This window comes from Helicoverpa zea, chromosome 3 (genome assembly GCF_022581195.2).
Source record: "Helicoverpa zea isolate HzStark_Cry1AcR chromosome 3, ilHelZeax1.1, whole genome shotgun sequence".
In the NCBI taxonomy this organism is placed as follows: Eukaryota; Metazoa; Arthropoda; class Insecta; order Lepidoptera; family Noctuidae; genus Helicoverpa; species Helicoverpa zea.
Genome location: NC_061454.1, coordinates 822758 through 842623, shown reverse-complemented (window position 1 = coordinate 842623; position 19866 = coordinate 822758). Strand labels below are relative to the sequence as shown.

At 36.5% G+C, this 19866-nt stretch overlaps 2 protein-coding genes across 2 annotated transcripts; one reads left to right on the top strand and one right to left on the bottom strand.

Moving 5' to 3' along the window:
• Window positions 1-579: 579 nt before the first annotated feature.
• Window positions 580-13219, top strand: LOC124645972 (sodium/potassium-transporting ATPase subunit beta-2-like). Its single transcript, XM_047185970.1, has 7 exons — window positions 580-760; window positions 9295-9423; window positions 10422-10544; window positions 10859-11037; window positions 11369-11470; window positions 11851-12019; window positions 12365-13219. Exons 1-7 carry the CDS (start codon window positions 625-627, stop codon window positions 12472-12474), a joined length of 948 nt encoding a protein of 315 aa, XP_047041926.1. The 5' UTR covers window positions 580-624; the 3' UTR covers window positions 12475-13219.
• A 286-nt stretch (window positions 13220-13505) lies between these two features.
• Window positions 13506-18304, bottom strand: LOC124645989 (sodium/potassium-transporting ATPase subunit beta-2-like). Its single transcript, XM_047185987.1, has 6 exons — window positions 18228-18304; window positions 17184-17361; window positions 15523-15777; window positions 14893-15185; window positions 14455-14623; window positions 13506-13929 (listed from the first exon to the last, which is right to left on the bottom strand). The coding sequence occupies exons 2-6, from the start codon at window positions 17344-17346 to the stop codon at window positions 13826-13828; spliced, it is 984 nt and encodes a 327-aa protein (XP_047041943.1). The 5' UTR covers window positions 17347-17361; window positions 18228-18304; the 3' UTR covers window positions 13506-13825.
• Window positions 18305-19866: the final 1562 nt, after the last annotated feature.

The following is a 19866-nucleotide window of genomic DNA, read 5'->3' as shown; positions in this document are numbered from 1 at the left end:
TATACACTTATACAAAACTATACATTATACCGCTTGTCACCACTTACTACATTAGTTTGTACAGGCTTGGCCGCGAGGGGGCGCTGGGGTGTTGGGCGGGCGGCGTGCTGGTTTCAAGCAGATTTGGGCGGAAGATTACGATCATAGATAAGGTGGTGGTTGAGAAGAGGCAATTTGTATATTAGTTAAGGGAGCATTTAAGTGGGTTACTTTTTAAAAGTGTTTCTGTGAGAGAATTTATTGAAAGCATATTGTTTCAAGCTGACTTTGTCACACTTGTGAGCTCCTATTAATTTTATACTACTCCTTTTACATTGCTCCCTAGCAATCGTAAATCTTATGTAGTTGTCGTCCTCAAAATGAAAGAATAAACTTTATTTCAAACATTTATAAGGGAATAAACTTTTTAGATAAAGTTTAGGCTTTCACACACAGATTAAGGTAGCTAAAAGTATATAAATTATTCATTAAATGAATTCAATTATTCCGAATATTTTAAACTCACCAACTTTCACCAAAGCAATCCTCTCAGAGCAAACACGCACATAGGCAGAAAACTCGCGAACATTCACTTTACCTAGCTTCGCTTACCCAGCGTCAGTGTTCTCCGGCCTCGCAGATACGATGGGCGCCGACAAGCCCAACGGCGTGGTCAACTACTGCCGAAGACCACCACAGCGGCCCTTTCTGCAAAGAATCCAGTATGGCATCTGGAACCCGGAGGAACGAACCTTCTTGGGACGAACGCCGCATCGATGGGGTGAGTGGTGCTTGTTTGAATTTCGAATGGAACGGTTTTTTTTTGGTTTTGTAATGTGATTTAAACTTTCTACTATATAGGAAACTATTTGGTCTTTATGTTTTTTAAATTAGTAGAAAAAATAAAACCTTGTATAAATAGTACTTTTTCGAATAGTTTCAAAAGTTTTCAAAAACTTTTTACTTATGAAAATGTCTCAAATCAGGCGTTAGCGAGTTAGCAGTGCAACAGGTGGTATAAGCAGTAGAGCATGAGCTCGGAATAATTTCTAGGTCCGGGTGATATAACTTACTTAAATTGAAAAAATAATACAGTAGGCCTTCATAAAACTTTTAGATACTTAAAAGTACTGCGCTATTAATGTTAGTAGAATTAAGAAGGTTTTATTGCTGATACTTTTGTCAGGGATCAAGTACATAAAAAAAAAACTTAACGCTTCGTAAAATGCAATAAGTATTAGGTACAACATAATATATTATGTACCTAGTTCAACTTTCTTTTCTTCACATTTCACATAAGTATACGAGAAACCCATAACTAAACTAGTAAAAGTTATATTTCCAGCTCCATTTTATATTTTAAATCCAGTGTAAACATTTGCGAAGGTTGCCTGACTTCAGATCAGCGAACACTCGTGTTATACATAAATTTAATACTGACCTGTTTATTTATTTTATTTCTAGTACAAATACTGGATAGTTGTAACTTTTATTAAGATAATAATCTTGATATTATCAGAAATCTTTTTAAGACAAATAGTTTGTGTTACTTGCACACGGTATCTTACGCGTGAGAATTCCTACCATATATCTAACCAAATATTTTTCTTTTTCAAAACGTTGCTTTAAGTTGGCTGTGGGAAAGACAGTACTGTTGTTCCGATCTCTGGTATACTTAATTTCATCATCAAAAGTTCAATATTTCCATCCCCCCTAAAACGGAGGAGATTAGAGTCATTAATTAGACTGATAGGTAAAGTACGGGTTACCTACCACTGTTTCTATTCCAATAGTCGTAAACCTTGGAGGTGCATGTTTCATGTAGTTGGGCAATATGTAGAAGAAATCCCTTTGCAGCATACTAGTCACTTAATTTCTGTCCAGTTCATGACACAATAGAAATAGGTACAATAAGGTACCTACTCAAATTATTTCTCTAGAAAATGGTAATTCGCTAATATTGTTCCTTATACATCTTATGGAATTCTGTATAGTTAGGTAAACAGTAACCTCGTGTATAAAGTACCTAACCAACTGCAGCACACAGAGTAATCCCATGAATCACGTTGGCGGGTTATTTTAGATTTTATCCCCATCATAAGCTACGAATTTCCAGAACTCCGGAATCAGGGTAATGTTGCTTTTTATCGTCATCAGAGTATTTATGTTTCTATACCTTCTTGTAAAGAGAAGATGTACTGAAAAGCATTGCTCACTTCGCGATTCACGATTCTTTCTTTTGAACTTTTGGTCTTTTTATGATGTGGGCTGCGGGATTGTTCTGAACGGTTAAAGCCCCTGGCACGCAAAAGGCTCTGGAAGGAACACCGTGTATTTTAGTTACTAAAAATCTGACACTCCCTTAGGCTGTATCTATAGCGAGAAGGGGTCATCTGATGATTTACCACTTGAAAAAAAGATCTCTTAATAATGTTTTGGTTTTGCGGTTAGGAGAATTTTCTTATGTTGAAAACAAGAAACACATCACATTAACCTTACTTTAATAAAATGAAACGACGTGACAAAACAAACAGGAAGGGATTACAAACTTGTTAACTACAATTAATTAGCACTACTAGGTTCCCTAGAAAGTACTGTACATACAAACAATAATACTATCAGCTGAGTCTGTAATTGTGAACGGCAGTGTAACACGCAAGCCTTCACTACACTACTCTTTTATACTTGAGTTATTTTTTTAATTAAAATTTAGAGGTAACTTTCAGGTAACTGCCGCTCATTTTGTAGCTTCGTGTACCATTCGATTTGGACATAAAGATGTAACAAATAAACGTTACCTAATTCATCAAAATCGAATCTTATTAGGTAGCCCCTTATCGATTAGACTGCAAGTTTATAAATCTTGTTATATTAGACTATGCCTTATGTTATATAAGCCTTATGTTATATTAGACTAAAGAACCCGTTGAAGGGCAAACCTCTCTAAAGAATTAAATTCAGACTAACAGTTTCATATGACAGGTATAAAAAAGAAACAGAAACAATGCTTTCAGGCCCTTCCCTGACTTCCTTTCCTTTCTTTTTTGAAGTTCGGCGTGTCTGATAGTGCTTTCACCATTAAACTATCTAAACTTATTTGACCACTCAACGTTAGCTCATCCCAAGAATACAATACATTTGCATCCACTTCAAGACAGCACTTATCTAAAGTACGGTAATCTAATGGTTTACCAGTAACGAATAATTCACGATCAGCCATCAATCGTCATACCGCGTCACGTCGTAAACCACTCCGCAAATATCTACCGGCCTCGGCAACAGTATGTGCCTCTATATACATGTGTATGTATATGTAGTTGTATATACTGGAATATACTAGTTTGTATGTGTGTATGTTATACTGGTAGAGGTCAGGATGACTGCTGGAGATCGGTTTTATCCGGTTTTCCGGGTATAAGGCTTCGATGGTCTTTCACAGTAGAAGCAGGGGAAATAAATTGTAATTAATGGTTCGTTACAATCGGCTTTAGAAACTATGACTGGAATAAGGAATACTAGTGGTTCCTCTAGATTACACGTGCTTTCCGAGGGAACTGCTTTCCGCACCCGGATAAAAATTAGCCTTTCTTGAATGGACTATCTTACACTGACAGAATTTTTCATAGATATAGGTCCAGTAGTTCCTGAAATTAGCGCGTTCAATCAAACAAACTCTTCAGCTTTGTATTATCAGTATACTTACTTAGATATTCGTCAATACGTGAGCTCGTAATATTCCCAAGTTTATGCAGTGTAAGCTTTACGTTCCCTCTTGTTAATACAGTATATAGTATTGAGGAAACCGAGCATTTCATGTATATGTTTGTAAAAGTTACTACGAATTTGTAATTTCATTAGGAGATAACACTTTTATGATGATTTGAGTGTGCATAAACTAGGTTAGTGTTATTCCGTTTTTTATTCGACTATTCCTAGATTCCAGTTTATTTTCTTAAATAGCTTTTTTAACCGTCAAATCCGTAGCGGACCCCGATTGGGGTCTGAACATCAATGTCACCGTAAGCTCGGTTTAGACCCCAATCGGGGTCTGCGAATGAGTCATACACTTTCCTAATTATTTACGCTCATATTTATTTTCTTTCCAATCAAACCGTATTTGTGAGTACTAAATAAAATAACTAAATAAATTTAAACTATTTTGACGCATTCAAACCTTTCATATTTAGCATCCCTTTAGTAATATACCTTTTGAAAATCCAATCGTAATTACCGGGAAATCTGATCGAACTCGCCATGTTTGTTTACATTTGTTGTTTTTTTAAATTTGAAGACGCATAGACAAGATGGCGACGGTGATAGAAGTTTTGCATCGAATGATCCGATTCGTTAAAATAAAGAATCGATTTAATAATTTTATATTATTTGATATTATAATATTACTAAATTGCACTTTTGTAATCTATAATCTGAAAATAAATTAGGAAAAGTAAAATGACTTTATATATTTTGAAAAAATGCTAGAAAATCAGTGGTAGAAAATACGTTGTAGCCGGAATATTTTTTTTTTCGGTTTTTAGGATTTCTGAAGACCGCAAATTTTGAAGACTTATTTATTTTTTCGGGTGTTTTATGTACAGAATTCCTGTAGTCCTGCCAAACTTAATGGCGGTTCGTTACTTCCGACTTTTTAACTGAGCGGCAAAGCTATTTGACGAGAGCTGTAGTTAGGTGTAGTTATCGCAAAATTTTATGACGATTTTATTGTTTGAAAGGGCAAATAGGTAGTCGGAACTGCTACTCGCTGTTCATCGAAAGCTGGTCCAAGATGGAAGAAAGATGGCCGCCGCTGACTTATTTTTCTTTTCACAAATCTGTCAATACGGGTATCAAATAAATTGCATTGACTAGTAGAACAAGAAAGATTATTTTTGACCGACAAGCTATAAAGAAGCGCGGGGTCGCTACTCCCCGTCATCCGCCTCAAATCCTCAGAAGTCCTGCGGGATCATTAGGATCAAAAATATTAAGTCGATGCCTAGAGGAATGAAGCAATTTTTTTTCGCCACCAAAGGACAGTGAGCGTTTTGATCTACCTCTCCTCTAGCATTAAGTAATACATCAATAGAAAGCTTATGTTATATAAAGTATTTTCTTGTACGGCGGCGATTGTCATTTGTTAGTATTTAGGGAGTTGGACCATGTTTAGTGAAATAATAACTATGTCTAAAATCTACTGTAGCTTCTTAGGTACTGACAATTTGTTAGAGGTATTTAAGTACGAAATGTTCGATTTAAAAAGGCCTTTCCAGTGATATATAATTAATTACTAGAGAAGGAATCTAAGGACTTGAAACTAACTATCGATAAAAAACCTTAAACATGTTCTAACATCTAAAGTACTAAGAATTGGTAAGTAGTATGTAAGTACAAAATGTAACGCTTAAAAAGACCTTTCAAATGATGTATGACTCATTACTAGAGGGGGAGTAGACCAACATTCAAACATCTCGCCCAATGTCCTTTACGCCGCGCAATGGTGGCCGAATCATTGTTGTGACTCACGCACACAAAAACCACGGTCTGCTCCGATAAAACTTTCCTGAAAGACCGTTGATGCTATCCCCGCACCCCGCGCGCCATTCCGGCGCGCCATCTGAATTTTATTCGAAATTTAAAATTCAAAGGACTTATGGGACACCCAGTATAAAAATTTTACCTATGCTAAAAACTTTCATAAAACTTTAATATTTTTTCTTCACAACAAAAACAAATTGAACCTATAATTTAAAATTAAGAAATAAAATTGAAATAAGTTTCTATTAAAAAATATATATAAAATTGGTATTCGATTATTTATAATAAACATCCGATTTAGGTATCGAATGCACACCGCTGATTGAAAAAAAAAAATGTACTCTGTTCCAAACTCTACTTGACTTTGATCTTGTAAATTGTTCATTTTTATTGTGTATTTTATGTGCTGATTTTTTAGTTATGAATCATAAATAAGTGCACGAAATGTATTGCAACGGATTGAAAATGTTATAAATATGACGTTTGTGTTGTGTTTGAGAAAGTGATGCGATTATTTATTGGTAAGTTTTCACCAAATTTGAAATGCCTAACTTTTCGATAGACTTAGAAACACCGTAATTATTATCTATTTCTGAATTAACTGACCCCATTTGACCTTCGCACGTTGTTGTCAAATAAGTGAGCTCTAAAGTTATAGTTAAAATACTTCTGATCAGGCATTACGGACTTAGAATTTATGTGTTGAAAGTTAGTACAAATTTTTGAGTTCCATGTCGCGATTCAAAATATCCCGCCGAATCAACGGTAAAGTCATATGTCAAAACCTTGTCGAGCAGAGGGGTTAACTAGAAGATAGTAGATTTGTTTTGTTTATGGTAACCTCAACATTTGAAAAATTTAAGTATGTCGCATTTCCTTTTTACTACATTTTTCTGAAGTTTAGAAAAAAATCTAAACTATGCTATCTATGTACCTATTTGAAAATTGTAAAAGCTAAAAACAATACTGAAAATCAGGTAGGTACTTCTGAACTGCATTATCAATATAACGAAAAACTTGTTGAGTTAAAGTTAAAAGAACTACATCATTATCTTGTCACCCTCAACATACAGTAATAGAACAGTTTACTTAGCGACAAATGGAAAAACCCACTAGTTCATGGTATTTTCCGCCCCGTATGTGTTCCGCGAATTCCGGAACGCCGCCCGCCGTATTGACGCTTTGTAAGCACAGGTATTTAGGGCTGCCTAGCCTAGACCAGCTAGGTTTCTTTAAATAAGTAGAACATGAGACCAAAAGGGCTTTAATGAAGCTTTTAAATTAGCTTAGAAATAGAGCCATGTCTCTTAGAAAGTTATGGACTTATACATTTTGGCATGTAGTAATAAAACTAGGCAATGGCATAGATACTAGAGCCGTATTTTTTTTTTAAATGGGAAATCATCAAATGACCCTCCCGCTGTAGGCTAGCATCATGTTCCTTTTTAAGCCCTGTATGTACCAGGGCCCTGGTAATTCTTTCGTATCTATAGGACTTGAGCCGTGGTGCGGACGTTACCGCAAGGCTGCAAAAAAGACCGCGGGGCACTTTGCGGCTAATTAAAAGGCACCCTTATTGTAATGCTTCAAAGGTTGATTATTGCGGTTACAACGCGGCTCTTTGCATCCAATTTGAAGGCGCCGTAGCTACCTCAGTACGCGGCTTTAGTAGATACCAGCCGCTTCGCTCGTGTAGTGTAGACTTTCAGATTTACGAGCGATTTCCGAACGCAAATGTAAACATTGTAAACTAATTATTACGATCCGTGTTCAAAGTAACCTCTTATTGTAACTAGGCGGCGCCAATTTTGTTAGTTTCGAATAAGAGCGAAACTATTTTCATGAGAAATAAATTGGTAAAATATTAAACCTATATCTTTTATATTCATTATTGATTACTTAGACCAGAAGTTTTAACTCGGAAGTTAATAATGCCTTAAGACAGTTCAAGAAACTAGTGGCCCGAAAGATATCAGCGTATTGGTGCCCCATAGATCCTTCCTACCTAGTGACTCGATATGGTTATTATTTTGTACCATATCGATAATTCTCATGTCTTTAACATCCAGGTACACCATATCCCTGACATCCCTACACCCCGTGACGTAGAAACGTACAAACACACAAACATAAACAGTCCGTGACCGGTTTGCGTTGTTCGAGCTATTTCGGCCATTACGGCGGCCATCTTGGCGCTTTGTTACATTTCGCGGTTATGCTTTGGCGGGAAATGTTTTACGTTTTACGTAAACGGCTGTATGTAAAATGGATTTTGTTTGATGTTTTTTTTTTTTGTGCTAAAAGCTCTGAAGAATTTAGACGTCATAATTTTAGATTGTTATGCGAAAGATTTGTATCGTCGGAGTCGTTTGACGTCTCTCTCAAGTAACTTGTCGGATTCTTTTTAAAGGATGGATAATGTCGTCAACTGGTCATCAACCCTTTTCCTGTCCCACTGCAGTGCACGTGAAACTTCTCATACAGAGAAGGAATGCTTGCTCAAGGCTTAATAAAAATTTAATTATCCTTCTCAGACATTAGTGTCCAAAATTTAATGTGATTAGAAAATTAATACAAATTAATAGTTGCCTGACCTGGAACCATACGCGCACAATCGGAGAAGTTGAAATTGTTGTTTCCTATCTGGTACCCCTGATAAATTAGAAGTCTAATGTTCCACTGAGGTAGAATGGGGTTGTTCTTGTCTACCAAAAAAGCTATTGGCATGAACTTGTATCCTATTTAAAGCCAGTATTTCAGTAGAACACGTATTGAGCAGTAAAATATATTTCCGTTACAAAACGTTACAAGTTTATGGCTTTCCATCGCGTGACGTCTGCTTCTTAAAAGCTTTAGACTCACTTCATTTAACACACTACCAACAGTTTGCTATGATTCATAAATGTAGGTAAAAGTATGGATACGAATTCTTCTTCTTCATAGAAAAATATTAAAATACACACTCACAAAAACAAAATGCATAGATACATCCATATATCCTCACAAATTATAATTTAAGTAGCTTAATATACACATATTAGGATTATGTAATGACTAAGTAGGTACAATTGTATTTTACAACAATAAATAAAAAACAACTATTCATATACTATGTTCGGTACTGGCCACTTAGCACTCTATTACGCGTCCTTATAGAGAGTAATAATGTGATAATGTACAATCATATAGTGTTGACTGTGCGTATGGGCTCTTAATAAACAGATCAAACTGAACCTGGTTAAACAATATATGCAAATTAGTAGCTGTTACTCGTGGGTCCATTTCGAAATCAATAAGGGATTCTAATTTATTTCTGTTGATGAAATCATTAAAAGATTGTTGGTACGCCATGTCTTTTCTTTGGAAACACAACTATCTGCATAAGTAGAGTAGTGCTTTAATCAAAAGTGCTAAGTATAACGCTATTTAAAAAAATACATTCTCCCTTCTGGTTGTCAATGCCGTTTACAAAATTGAACCTATAAGCTTGGTCTTAAGTGTATAATAGTTATCGGCACGAATCTCGAGCTCTGACCTTCAACTGCGCATAAAAGTAATTTATTGGGTCCCTTTTGTGGTATGAAGTGAGGCGTGGGGCGGGCTAAAGCGGTGATTGGCCCGCAGTGCATCGCGCATAGCTGTCACTCGGGATTGGTTCTTTCCTAATAAATCGGTTCTGCGCAGATGTAGGTCAGAGCTCAAGATTCATGCCGATAACTATACTATAGCAACCAATCTGCGGCATACTTCTCTAAAACTCTTCTCCCTTTATGTTTCCAGGAGTGATAGGCCTGATCTACCTGGTGATGTACATCTGCATCATCATCTTCTTCTCCATCTGCATGTGCGGCCTGATGGCCACCATGGACGACAAGATCCCCTACTTCACGCTCGCTGACTCCATTATTGGTAAGACATCTAATGACTAACAGTTTTGCGCAATTATAAGCCATAACCCTAAGGCACAAGGTAGCTTATGGTGTATTTAGAATTGCATGTACCAAGTTTCGTGTAATTTGGTCCTGCTGTTGAATGTGAAAGCAATTACGATACAATCAGAATTGGACCAGCTGCTCCAGTGAGAATAACTTTAGATATGTCAATAATCTCAAACTCAGGAGGTCAGATAACCAGTCGCTCCTTGTAAAACACTGGTACTCAACTGCATGCGATTAAACTGGAAGCGGAATATAGTTATCCCAATAGATCCAATATAGTTGGGAAAGGACTAGGCAAATGATGAATGATCTCAAACTCATTTCTTCTGTATCTCTTTGTAAATCTTATTCTATTTCTTCCGTGGGCTGAATACTATCAAGTTGATCAAAAATATCGTGTAACGTATCCAAAAGTACAAAGTCTACAGTCTATAACATCGCTAAGAAAAATATTCAAATCGAGGATGTTTATTTTATGAACTCCGACGCATCTATCAAACGTTACCAATTTAAATATTTTAAGATCTTTTCACAGAATGGGGTCAAGGTTTCTGTTTGCAAAATTTCAATAAATGTTTCATCAGTTTCTTTGAGTTAAAAATAGATGGAAGGCTCATAAAAATTGTATGACCGTATGTCGACAGGGTAATCATTTCACCGCAGTATTTCTGAGTAGTTCGGTTACTGTATAAATGCGTCGTTGGTCTAATAATGGCATAGCGACTGCTGTGTACGGACTCTCGGGTTAGAATCACGGGTCAGGCCGACATTGTTGGGTTTTAAACCCTCTTTGAAACTTTCACAAAACAGCCCGTAGTCTGAAAGTCAAAGATTGATACACCCGTGTATCGGAGAGTATGTAAATGTCGATCCTGCACTAGATCTGTGGAAGTGACCTTATTAAGAAGTGGATGTGGCATTCGTTCACCCTTTTTCAGTTATTAATCACACTGTATGATGGTGTTCCAGGTGCTAACCCCGGTATGGGTCACCGGCCACTGCTGTTTGAGGAGGGGGCGCTGATCTGGTATCACGCTGACAACGAGACACAAGTCAAGAAGTATGTTGACAATATCAACGAGTTTCTTGCACGTAAGTTGTATTTTCCTTCTTAATGTAGAAAATAATAGTTTTCGTTCTTCTGTACTTGATATTATAAAGTTGCTATAGAGTCTGTTTGTTTGCTTCTTCTACATAAATCTTAAGAACTACTACCAAAAGTTTCATGCGCGTCTCAAAAGAACTACTTTACGCATCAGATAAAAAGTAGCCTATAGCTTCCCTGACAATGAGCACGTTCAACCAAAGCTACAATTTTATAATACCAGTGCCTTCAGATGGCGGTTTTAAATTAGGTGTATATTTTGTTAATGAGGTTAAAAAGCCAAACTTGTAACCTCTTCCAGCTTACAACAACAGAACGCTACTCCCCAACCAAGGTGACAACCAGCTGGAGTGCGGCGACGTGAAGCCACCACGAGCTCAGGTGTGCGCCTTCGACACCAGCAGCTTCGGGCCCTGCTCCAGCGAGAACAACTTCGGATATGCTAACAAAACTCCCTGTTTGATTATTAAGCTGAATAGGGTGAGTTTTTTTACACTATGCAGAACGTATATTTGTAGAGTATATGTTCTGCGTTGCCTTTTCCAAAACCATATTGGGGTCTAATTCCGCAGTATGATCCGTATGTCGCTAGGTACCAGGGTTTTACATGGAGCGACTGCCTATCTGATATTCATCCAGTTCCTTTGGCAACCCGATACCCCATGGCGAGGCGTCAGAATTTCTGGCTTTTGACTTCCACCTTCTGGCAGATGGGACCCACCAAACGAAAAGGCCTTCCGAAACACGTCGTTGGAGACACTCTGAGGATTTAAAAACACGTCATGTCATGATGGTTTTGCTTTTGTTTCAGTTATATGACTGGAACCCCGACTTCTACGATGATCCCGGCGACTTACCCCCTGATATGCCGCCTGACATAAAGAACTATATTGTCAACGCGACTGCTAAGCAAGTAAGCATTTTAGAATTACTTCATTCTAATTATATTTTAATTGTATTTTTGCTGGAATTGGATATTATAATATAAAGGGCCAGCACAACATTTGTTAAATTAGTTACAAAACATTATTTGCCAGACAAAAAGAGAGGAAACCTTAACAGAAAAGCACACATAATATAGGTACCAGCAAAATTACAAAGTGATAATGACGCAGCTTATTTGCCATCCACCAATCATACCTACTAACAAACGCCACTGATGGAGTATTTCTAAGTGATTATAAGGACGAGCGTAGATTTGACAAGACTATATTTTAGCTACTATACGGGTGATATATTAGTTATTTACATACATACAGAGAAATAATAGAATCTTAATTATGACTATTCCAGCGTCGCAAAGTATGGGTGTCATGCATGGGCGAGAGGCCAGCTGACGTGGAGGCTCTCGGTCCTCTCCGGTATTACCCGTACCCTGGCCTGCCGGAGACGTACTTCCCGTATGACAACACTCCTGGCTATCTGAGCCCGCTGGTCGCTGTGCAGCTTTTGAATCCTACATGTAAGTAGAAATATTTTGGAGTACATACATATTTATTTTAACACCTGTTAAAATCATATAGGACATGATAAGATATTGCTGTTCCTTGCGATTCCACCACACCCATAAGAATTGCTCAAACTCTAGATTATTTTATTTCGCGACAAACAGACAGAGTTACTTTCACATTTGGTAAAGGATCTAAAGAGGAATTAAGGATTTTTGAACTCGAATTATGTCCAAATATCAAGTGAGTTAGTTCCTCGACTTCAATGTCTGTAAAGTTGAAAAAGTATTATTGAAGGAATTTTAAAGTCTATCATCAGATATTACTCCTGTATTTAAATCCAAGTTTTATAATTTCAGTGCATCAAATAATAAACATCCGTTGCCGTGCGTGGGCGCGTAATATCGTGTACACCGAGAGTCTGAAGGAGCGCCTCGGATCTACTCATCTTGAGATTATGATCGACTGAAATGGACCAATTTGTGGGGAGGGAGGAGTGTTGAGGAGTCTTAGTAGGATTACTAGTTCTCGACAAGTATTTTTACTACTGCCTTCATTTATGTCATTGATTCAACCAACGATAGGCATATCTGTGGATTGAAACAACCATCGGGTCGGTAGTTTGCAGTGTGTGAAGGATCTAAATGTTTGTACTTAATTAAAGATTTTGTTATAATTACTATTTCATCGTCTTTGCATTCATTTCAATATACATAGATTCTTGATAGTACTTACCTACATAAAACACTGAATCTTTGTTGTTTTAGTATCTCTCCAGTCGACTTCTCAACACGGATTAACACTCCCCCAATTAGCACTAATTACTTAATGTGTCTTATACGTATACAAGGTAGCAAAATACATACTAAATTAATGTCATCTAGATCAATTTTATTATACTATTTTTATATTATTGTGACCAATACATAAAAGAAAACATATAAGTAAAGTAATTTTTTAAAAAGTTCAAACGAATTAGCCATTTGCTAGTTATATTTATAAACATAAGTCTATTCATAGCAGAAGCTAAGTCAATGCATATTTTGATATATTTTACAAATCAGTTTTTAATATCATTATGTGTATTAATGTGTATTTAAGATGAAAGGATAAAAGGAACAAACATTGTACTTACCTCTTAATATTAAACAATTAGATTGTGTGAAGTTATTTTTGTAAATGAGTACTTAAATAGATTGTGACGTATGTCTGTCTATCATTGTTTTATTTACCAATTAAAATTAAGATTGATGTAATTCCCGCGATTTCTCTTCCTAATCAAACTAATTTCATGTGTGTGGTGTAGCTACTTCCCGTAGTCGGATATAATGGTTGCCTCGATAACACTTACAAATGGTTACTGGTGGTAAGTATGTTGCTAAGTGGCAATTGTTTTTTTTTCCCTACAGAATTAAAAAGTGTTTTAATTTTTTAATGCAGCTAAGGTTCAAAAATAGGACGTAAAAATCTGTATCTACATAAAAAATAAATAGAAAAAAATACGGTATCTACATTTATTTTTAAAATAAATTACAAATAGTCTCACTCTTTGTATCAACAATCACTCAGTGTCAGCCATTTTATAAATAAATAGTATATTTATTTCACAATTTACAACTTTTTTTGGTATTCTAGCATTGTAGTTTCATTTTAACATTGGCAGTTATTATGGCACAAAATATACATAAACAGTAAACTATTAATAAATATTAAAATGTCTTGTAACAAAAATTTTCTTCAGAAAGATATTGCATATCTTCCCAATAGTACTCGTTAGTGAAACTCTCGACTGTCTGCTACAACCGGGATTGAACCCTGGTCTACTCGATCATGATCTCAATGTGCACTGCGCCCATGGCTTCGTGTCTATCGTACATGATGTTCCTCGCCCAAGCTCGACATTCTATGTTGATGAGGACTCCCGCTGTAAATACAAAGAGCGTCAGTTTGGAATTACTGGAAATATAGGCATCAATTACCTATTAAATAAATAATTTGAAATCCCAAAACCGTAAAAATCTGACTTGCTAATAAGATTTAATGCGATCTTTAAACCTCAAATTTCGCATCCAGAAATATTTATGTTTGTACATCACAACGGGCGCGATGAAAGATTAATCAATAGAAAATTAATGCTAACTTAAGTACAACAATACATTTCGCCTTGCAGCATGCAAATTATTTTTTTGTCGTTGTTATCAAAGAAAATAATTTGCATGCCGTAAGGCGAAATGTATTGGGACAACATAAAAAATACCATCATATTTGTAACATACATTTTTGGCAAATAAATGATTTCTATTTCTATTTAGCTTTACCTACTGCACGTTCCGTTTTTTTTCTTAAAACATCTGTTTACTTTGAAAATTACTTCTTAAAACAAATGTTTGTGTTGCGGATAAACTTTGGCCTATCTAAGTCTCTTATTTGAACCTTATATTATACTTACTGTTAGGCCTCTGCAAATGGACAGCAACGAGTGGACTGAGGTAGCCTTCCTGGTTGGTATACGGGAAGTAGTATCCTGGGAAGCCACGGTACGGCATGTACTGGATCGGTCCGATGTTTTCCCGGTCCGCAGGGTTCTCACCCTGGCAGGAGACCCACACCATGTTTAGCTGTGAAAAAAAAAATAGTAAGTTTGAGTAGGATTGTGCAAAAAATGTAAGCTCAAGAATGCATTAGGTCACCCAAAATCTACTGATCGATAATCGATCACTTTCGTTGAACAAAGACAAATAATAAACAGTCATGTTCATACACGAAAAATTTTGACATAAATGCGAAAATCAATGTGTTGGCATTAGCATTAATGATGATTATTATGGATCTCTATGCTTCACCCACAGACTTGGATCACAGATTTACAGAGACTAAGAACACTTACATAATTCTTATCATACGCCGTCATATTTTTAATATGCTCCTTCAAATCCGTTGGCATTTCTTCTGGTAGATGCTCAGAACTATTATAGAAGGCTGGCTTCCACCCAAATATCTTATTGAGCTTCAGGAAGACACAGGGAGTTGACTTCTGGTAAGCAAAGTGATTGTCTTCGAGGCAGGGGCCCCAGGCGCTGATGTCCACGTCACAGACCTTGCCAGCGGGGGCTGGGAGCTGGAAGTCACAGTTGTGGATGTTCTGGCTGGCTCCAGCCTTTTTGCCGTCGCGTTTGTATACTGAAATGAGAGGAAGAGTTTAGGGCTTTTGCGATCGAAGTAAGAACTATGACTAGTCATGTTTGAAGAAATTTATTTTCCTGCAAAAACATTAGATGGTATGTCGTGGCATGTAAAAAACCTCAAACTATGTTTTGCTAACTTTGGGTTGGCTTAACTCACAAACAAACATACTTCGTATTAATTATCAAATAATTTGTCTATAAAAAGTCAGCAAAATAGGTTAGGCAACTTTTGTAATTTCTTAAGTTACGTAGTCGTGACAGTTACTTATGGTAGTTTCATAGTATTCTGGTTCTTTGTAATTTGACTGTGTTATTCATTTCTATGCACTCACCAGCTAAAAACTTAGACAACTCCTTAACCCAGAACTTATAGCTCCCAGGATCGTTGCCCTTGTACCAGATCACGCTGCTAGCGACTTCTGGAGGCATAGGCCTGAAGCCCAGCCCAGGGTTGGTGCCAATGATGCTCTTCTCCAGCTGCCACATGGGTTGCCGCGTGTCCAGGAGTTGCAGGAAGGTCCACATGCAGATGGCCACGAGGATAGCCAGCGCGGAGTAGAAGATGAAGTAGAAGAGGGCTATTTTGGCTGTAATAAAGTAAATAAATATATTTATTAATTTTATTAATAATACAAATAGAAACGATTGTAAAGGTTAGAGCATATTTTATAATGGATTCTTATACTTAGTAATTAAAAACTTTAAATAAAGTAGGTAGTAATGATGATTGATTGGATTAATGTACCTATGTATCATGTGGTGGTCGTAAATGGAGATGGTGTTAATCCAAGGATTGGGTAGTGTTTAAATGCATTTCTTGGATATTTTCTTTATCTAAGTGTGTCTCTGATAATTACTTCAGTTCCTATGTTTAAACATTCGAAATAAAATTAGCGATAAAAAGATTACCTACGAGAATTCCTATACCTATATCTTGATCATCGACTTCTTCTGCTTACAAAACTGTTTATCAATTTATCCTAGAATGACAATTAACAAAATCATCCACAAGAAGTCGATATTAATCTCATACGATATATAAAACTGTATCTTAATATGTTATACATTAATTCTGACATGTGACATAACAATTAACTACAATCACGTTCCAACCGAAACATGACACAACTGACCCCATAAAGTCTTGTCGCTTAATTTAATATGTCACACAAAACTCCTAAAATTAACAAGATTACAGAGAAAGGCCACGGTCTAGCCGCATGCTGGCCAGTTAGAACTCGCGCGGGCCGGCGCGCGCGCAGGATGCTTCAATGATCTCATTGAACCAATGAACGGCCGTCACGGTTTCCGGTAGTCCGTCTTTGTGCTATACCATTTATGCAAAGTCTCCGGTATTCATGTACCGAGTTTTGGAGGTTGACTCATAATGTTTTAATGGTGGGAAGGTAGAAGGGATGGTAGGTAAACTAGACTAGTACGACACCTGCATTTCTAGTTAAGACTCTTTGAACATCTTAATTTTAAGCAATCTTGTTAGGGGCAACATTCCTGTGTGTTGTATACTAGTACCTAAATCAATATATATTTTGAATGAACACAAGAGATGAGACGCTTTGGTGTCAGATAATTGATTCTTCATCAATTATCTCAATCTTCATAAAAGCGTCTCATTTGACCATGACTCTGATCTCTAATGTTTCATTACAACAATAAATCTACAGAAAGCTTTGAAGTAAATAGTTGTGCAGACAAACATGAGTTCTTGAGGAGTTTTCTCGGCAAAAATACGTAGAAAGAGATGAGGACATGTGTTTTAGGACCTGACTTTGGTTGACGTTTCTAAAGTGCTGATCTTTCAGTTTAGGGATGGGATGCATCATTTAACTGTAACTTATCGTCATATATAAATCAAACCATAATTAGCCGTGAAATTGCGTCCATTCCGTCGCATCAGCTATTTAACGACTGGTTATGGTTGTGTTATGTTGTCAAGGGTGGTAAAACTTAATTAAGATCTCCATTTGCCACTCACACCAGCTCGCCCCCGTCCTCCCGCAGAACTGCCTGGTCTTCGGGTTCCAGATGAACCTCTTGACCTTCTGCGCTCCAGTGAGGGGCACCTCCTTCTCCCGGTAGTACATGTTGAACCGCTCCAAGCTCGTCAGGTCTGACGTTCGCTTTTTTGTCGCCGTCATCTTGAGGGTTCGTTTCTGTAAGGGAAGGCGAGGGATGGGTTAACAGAATAAAATAGAACCTGGTTTGCCAAAAAAACTAAAGTCTAATTAGAGTCGGACTCATAAAATCAGTATGTAGATGAATGTTTGCAGTTCTGCCCATATTATAACAATCAGATCATCATCATCCAAATAAAAAGTTTGGTTGGATTCTCGGTTTCTTTTGGAATGAACTGGCAACAAACTAGCAGGCCAACTATCGACCGACAGTATATTCGGCAGTGTGTAGGTGCTCTTGAAAAGCTGTTACTTCCATAGTCACAATAAATATATTATTTGTTCTTTTTGTATCCATTAATGGTGATCATCTTTTTTAGCAAAGCAAGGTTTGTCTTGCTCTTAAATAAAGAAAATAATTTTGCAGAGGCACCCACTTACTTCGATTTAGTTGGGAACTTGAGTAGCACTTTTTGATAATTTATGAATTGTTTTAAGCAATTTCATTTTTTTACTGTTTTTAGTAAGAGTTTGAACCAATGGGAACAATTCAATGAACTGTTTTCAGTTAGCATCACTGCAAAAAGGACTGACTTTCTTGCTTAACGGATAAGAAGTTGAAGAATTTAAGTTTCTCAAATCCCCAGGATGGGGTATAGGTAATAACATTATTCATTAACCTTTCTGACACTATCAGTGATCCTTAAGACGATGTGTGTAACCTATATGCAGTTCTCGTCTCCTTAGCCCCAATTAAGACTAGAACTTCAAGACATATACCTATACCTTACAAGTTTCCACTAAACATTTAAGAAGTTAATTTGTCATAATAAACAATAACCCTTTCTATCCCCCTCAAATCTAAATAAAAAGACAAAAGAAAACACTTCATATATCAAACTCACCTGTAATTCACCACACGGTCCCGCAGGAGTGAGAACGGCGCGCGCGCATGTATGCGCTCCAACTGCGCGGGCGCACGGCAACTGTAGGCGCAGGATAATGGACGATGTTATGTGGGAGGATTAAAGCCAGTTGTATCTAGGTTTTAGTGGTACGGTAAAAAGTAGTGGTTTGTTTCGTAATGATCATTTATTGTACCTTTTTCTCCAGTTATGGTTAGAAGTGTGTAAACCTATGTACTTAGTTATAGCTTGCAAACCGTGTACTTCTGAATGGATTTTGATGAAACTCGGCAGTAATTTAATACCTGAGATAAGCCTGATCAAGAACACAAACAAACTCTTATACGTTAATTGTAACAACTAAGTAGGTACAATTACAAAGCGGTGAAAGGGGAAAATTCTTAAAACTACTCCAAAAATTTTTTTTTGATGCAATTGACGTGAAAAAGTGCTACTGAACTTAATTAGTCCAATTTCAATAAACATATTTGACTTTAGTTTGAAAATTATTTAAAACAACTATAAAGGATAATGAATTGTTCATTGTTACATAGAATCGACCGCTCGCCCCCTCACTGAGATAATAATCACGCCGGGAGTGATTAAATTCGCTTCATGTCACCGTCGACATGATTTACTGAACCTTGCCAAGGGTGCTGGTAGACTTGAAGGTCCTCATTTTAGGAGTAGGATAAGTCTTGGAAGGACCTTGAAAGATCATAGAGCCATGTTAGATAAATGGGTCCAAATCTTGGTTACTGTATTGTAGAAAAAAAAAAACATAAAATAATGAACTAAAATATTTACCTACTTTGAAATTCCTTTCGTCTATTTAGCTGAGTAGACACTTAGGTACGTAAAGATTAACAATTCTGTTATGACCTTTTATCTAAAATTCTGATCTAAAATAAAATCAATGTAAATAAAACAATAATAATTAATTAACTGAATAATAATTCTAAGCAGTAATTTATGTGTTAAATATACATTTGTGTAAAAGTCCTAACTATCAAGATTGTTTACCTGTAGAAGTGCCTACTCTATATGGAGTGTAGTATCTTGGCAGGTAGCCAAGACGAGCATAGAAGTACATATTAAAACTGTCCCGCCAGTCTATAATGTGATGCTTATGAAAATATAGTGAAACAGTTTTCTTTAAAGTTTACATTATTCTCGATAGACTATATAGTCTATTAAGATGGTCTTTTAAATGGAATAAAAATATTGCATTCAGACGTTGTATTTGAAAAAAATAAAACCGACTGGTATTCCTCCTAGTTTTCGGAATACAACGCTGGAACGGAATACAACCATTGTCAAGTTCAACAGCTTTAAACTGATATTATAAAGCAGAAGATACAATGCACCTAATCTCAGGAACTAATGGACCAATTTGACAAAATATTTCATTTTTATCGAAGAACGCTATGAGCTACTTTTTTCCGGGTGCAAAGAGTAAATCCCATTTAAAATGGGCTGTTATGATCGTGTAAATTCTGATATTAATGTGTTTTAAATAGTTATTCGAATAACAACAAGTGCATGAAATCTACTTGTGGTGTACTTGAGTAAACTTTAGAACTACTTTCTTACTTTACCTTTATGTAACTAGCACACAGTATCGTAGTTAATATAAGGC

Bases quoted from the DNA above. Each gene is read 5' to 3' on its own strand.
- LOC124645972 (XM_047185970.1), top strand. From the start codon at position 625: ATGGGCGCCGACAAGCCCAACGGCGTGGTCAACTACTGCCGAAGACCA. The intron at 10,545-10,858 runs GTAAGTTGTATT...AACCTCTTCCAG, and splicing joins TATCAACGAGTTTCTTGCAC to CTTACAACAACAGAACGCTA. The intron at 12,020-12,364 runs GTAAGTAGAAAT...TTATAATTTCAG, and splicing joins GCAGCTTTTGAATCCTACAT to TGCATCAAATAATAAACATC.
- LOC124645989 (XM_047185987.1), bottom strand. From the start codon at position 17,346: ATGACGGCGACAAAAAAGCGAACGTCAGACCTGACGAGCTTGGAGCGG. The intron at 15,186-15,522 runs GTGAGTGCATAG...CTCTCATTTCAG, and splicing joins GTTGTCTAAGTTTTTAGCTG to TATACAAACGCGACGGCAAA. The intron at 14,624-14,892 runs GTAAGTGTTCTT...TTTTTTTCACAG, and splicing joins CGGCGTATGATAAGAATTAT to CTAAACATGGTGTGGGTCTC.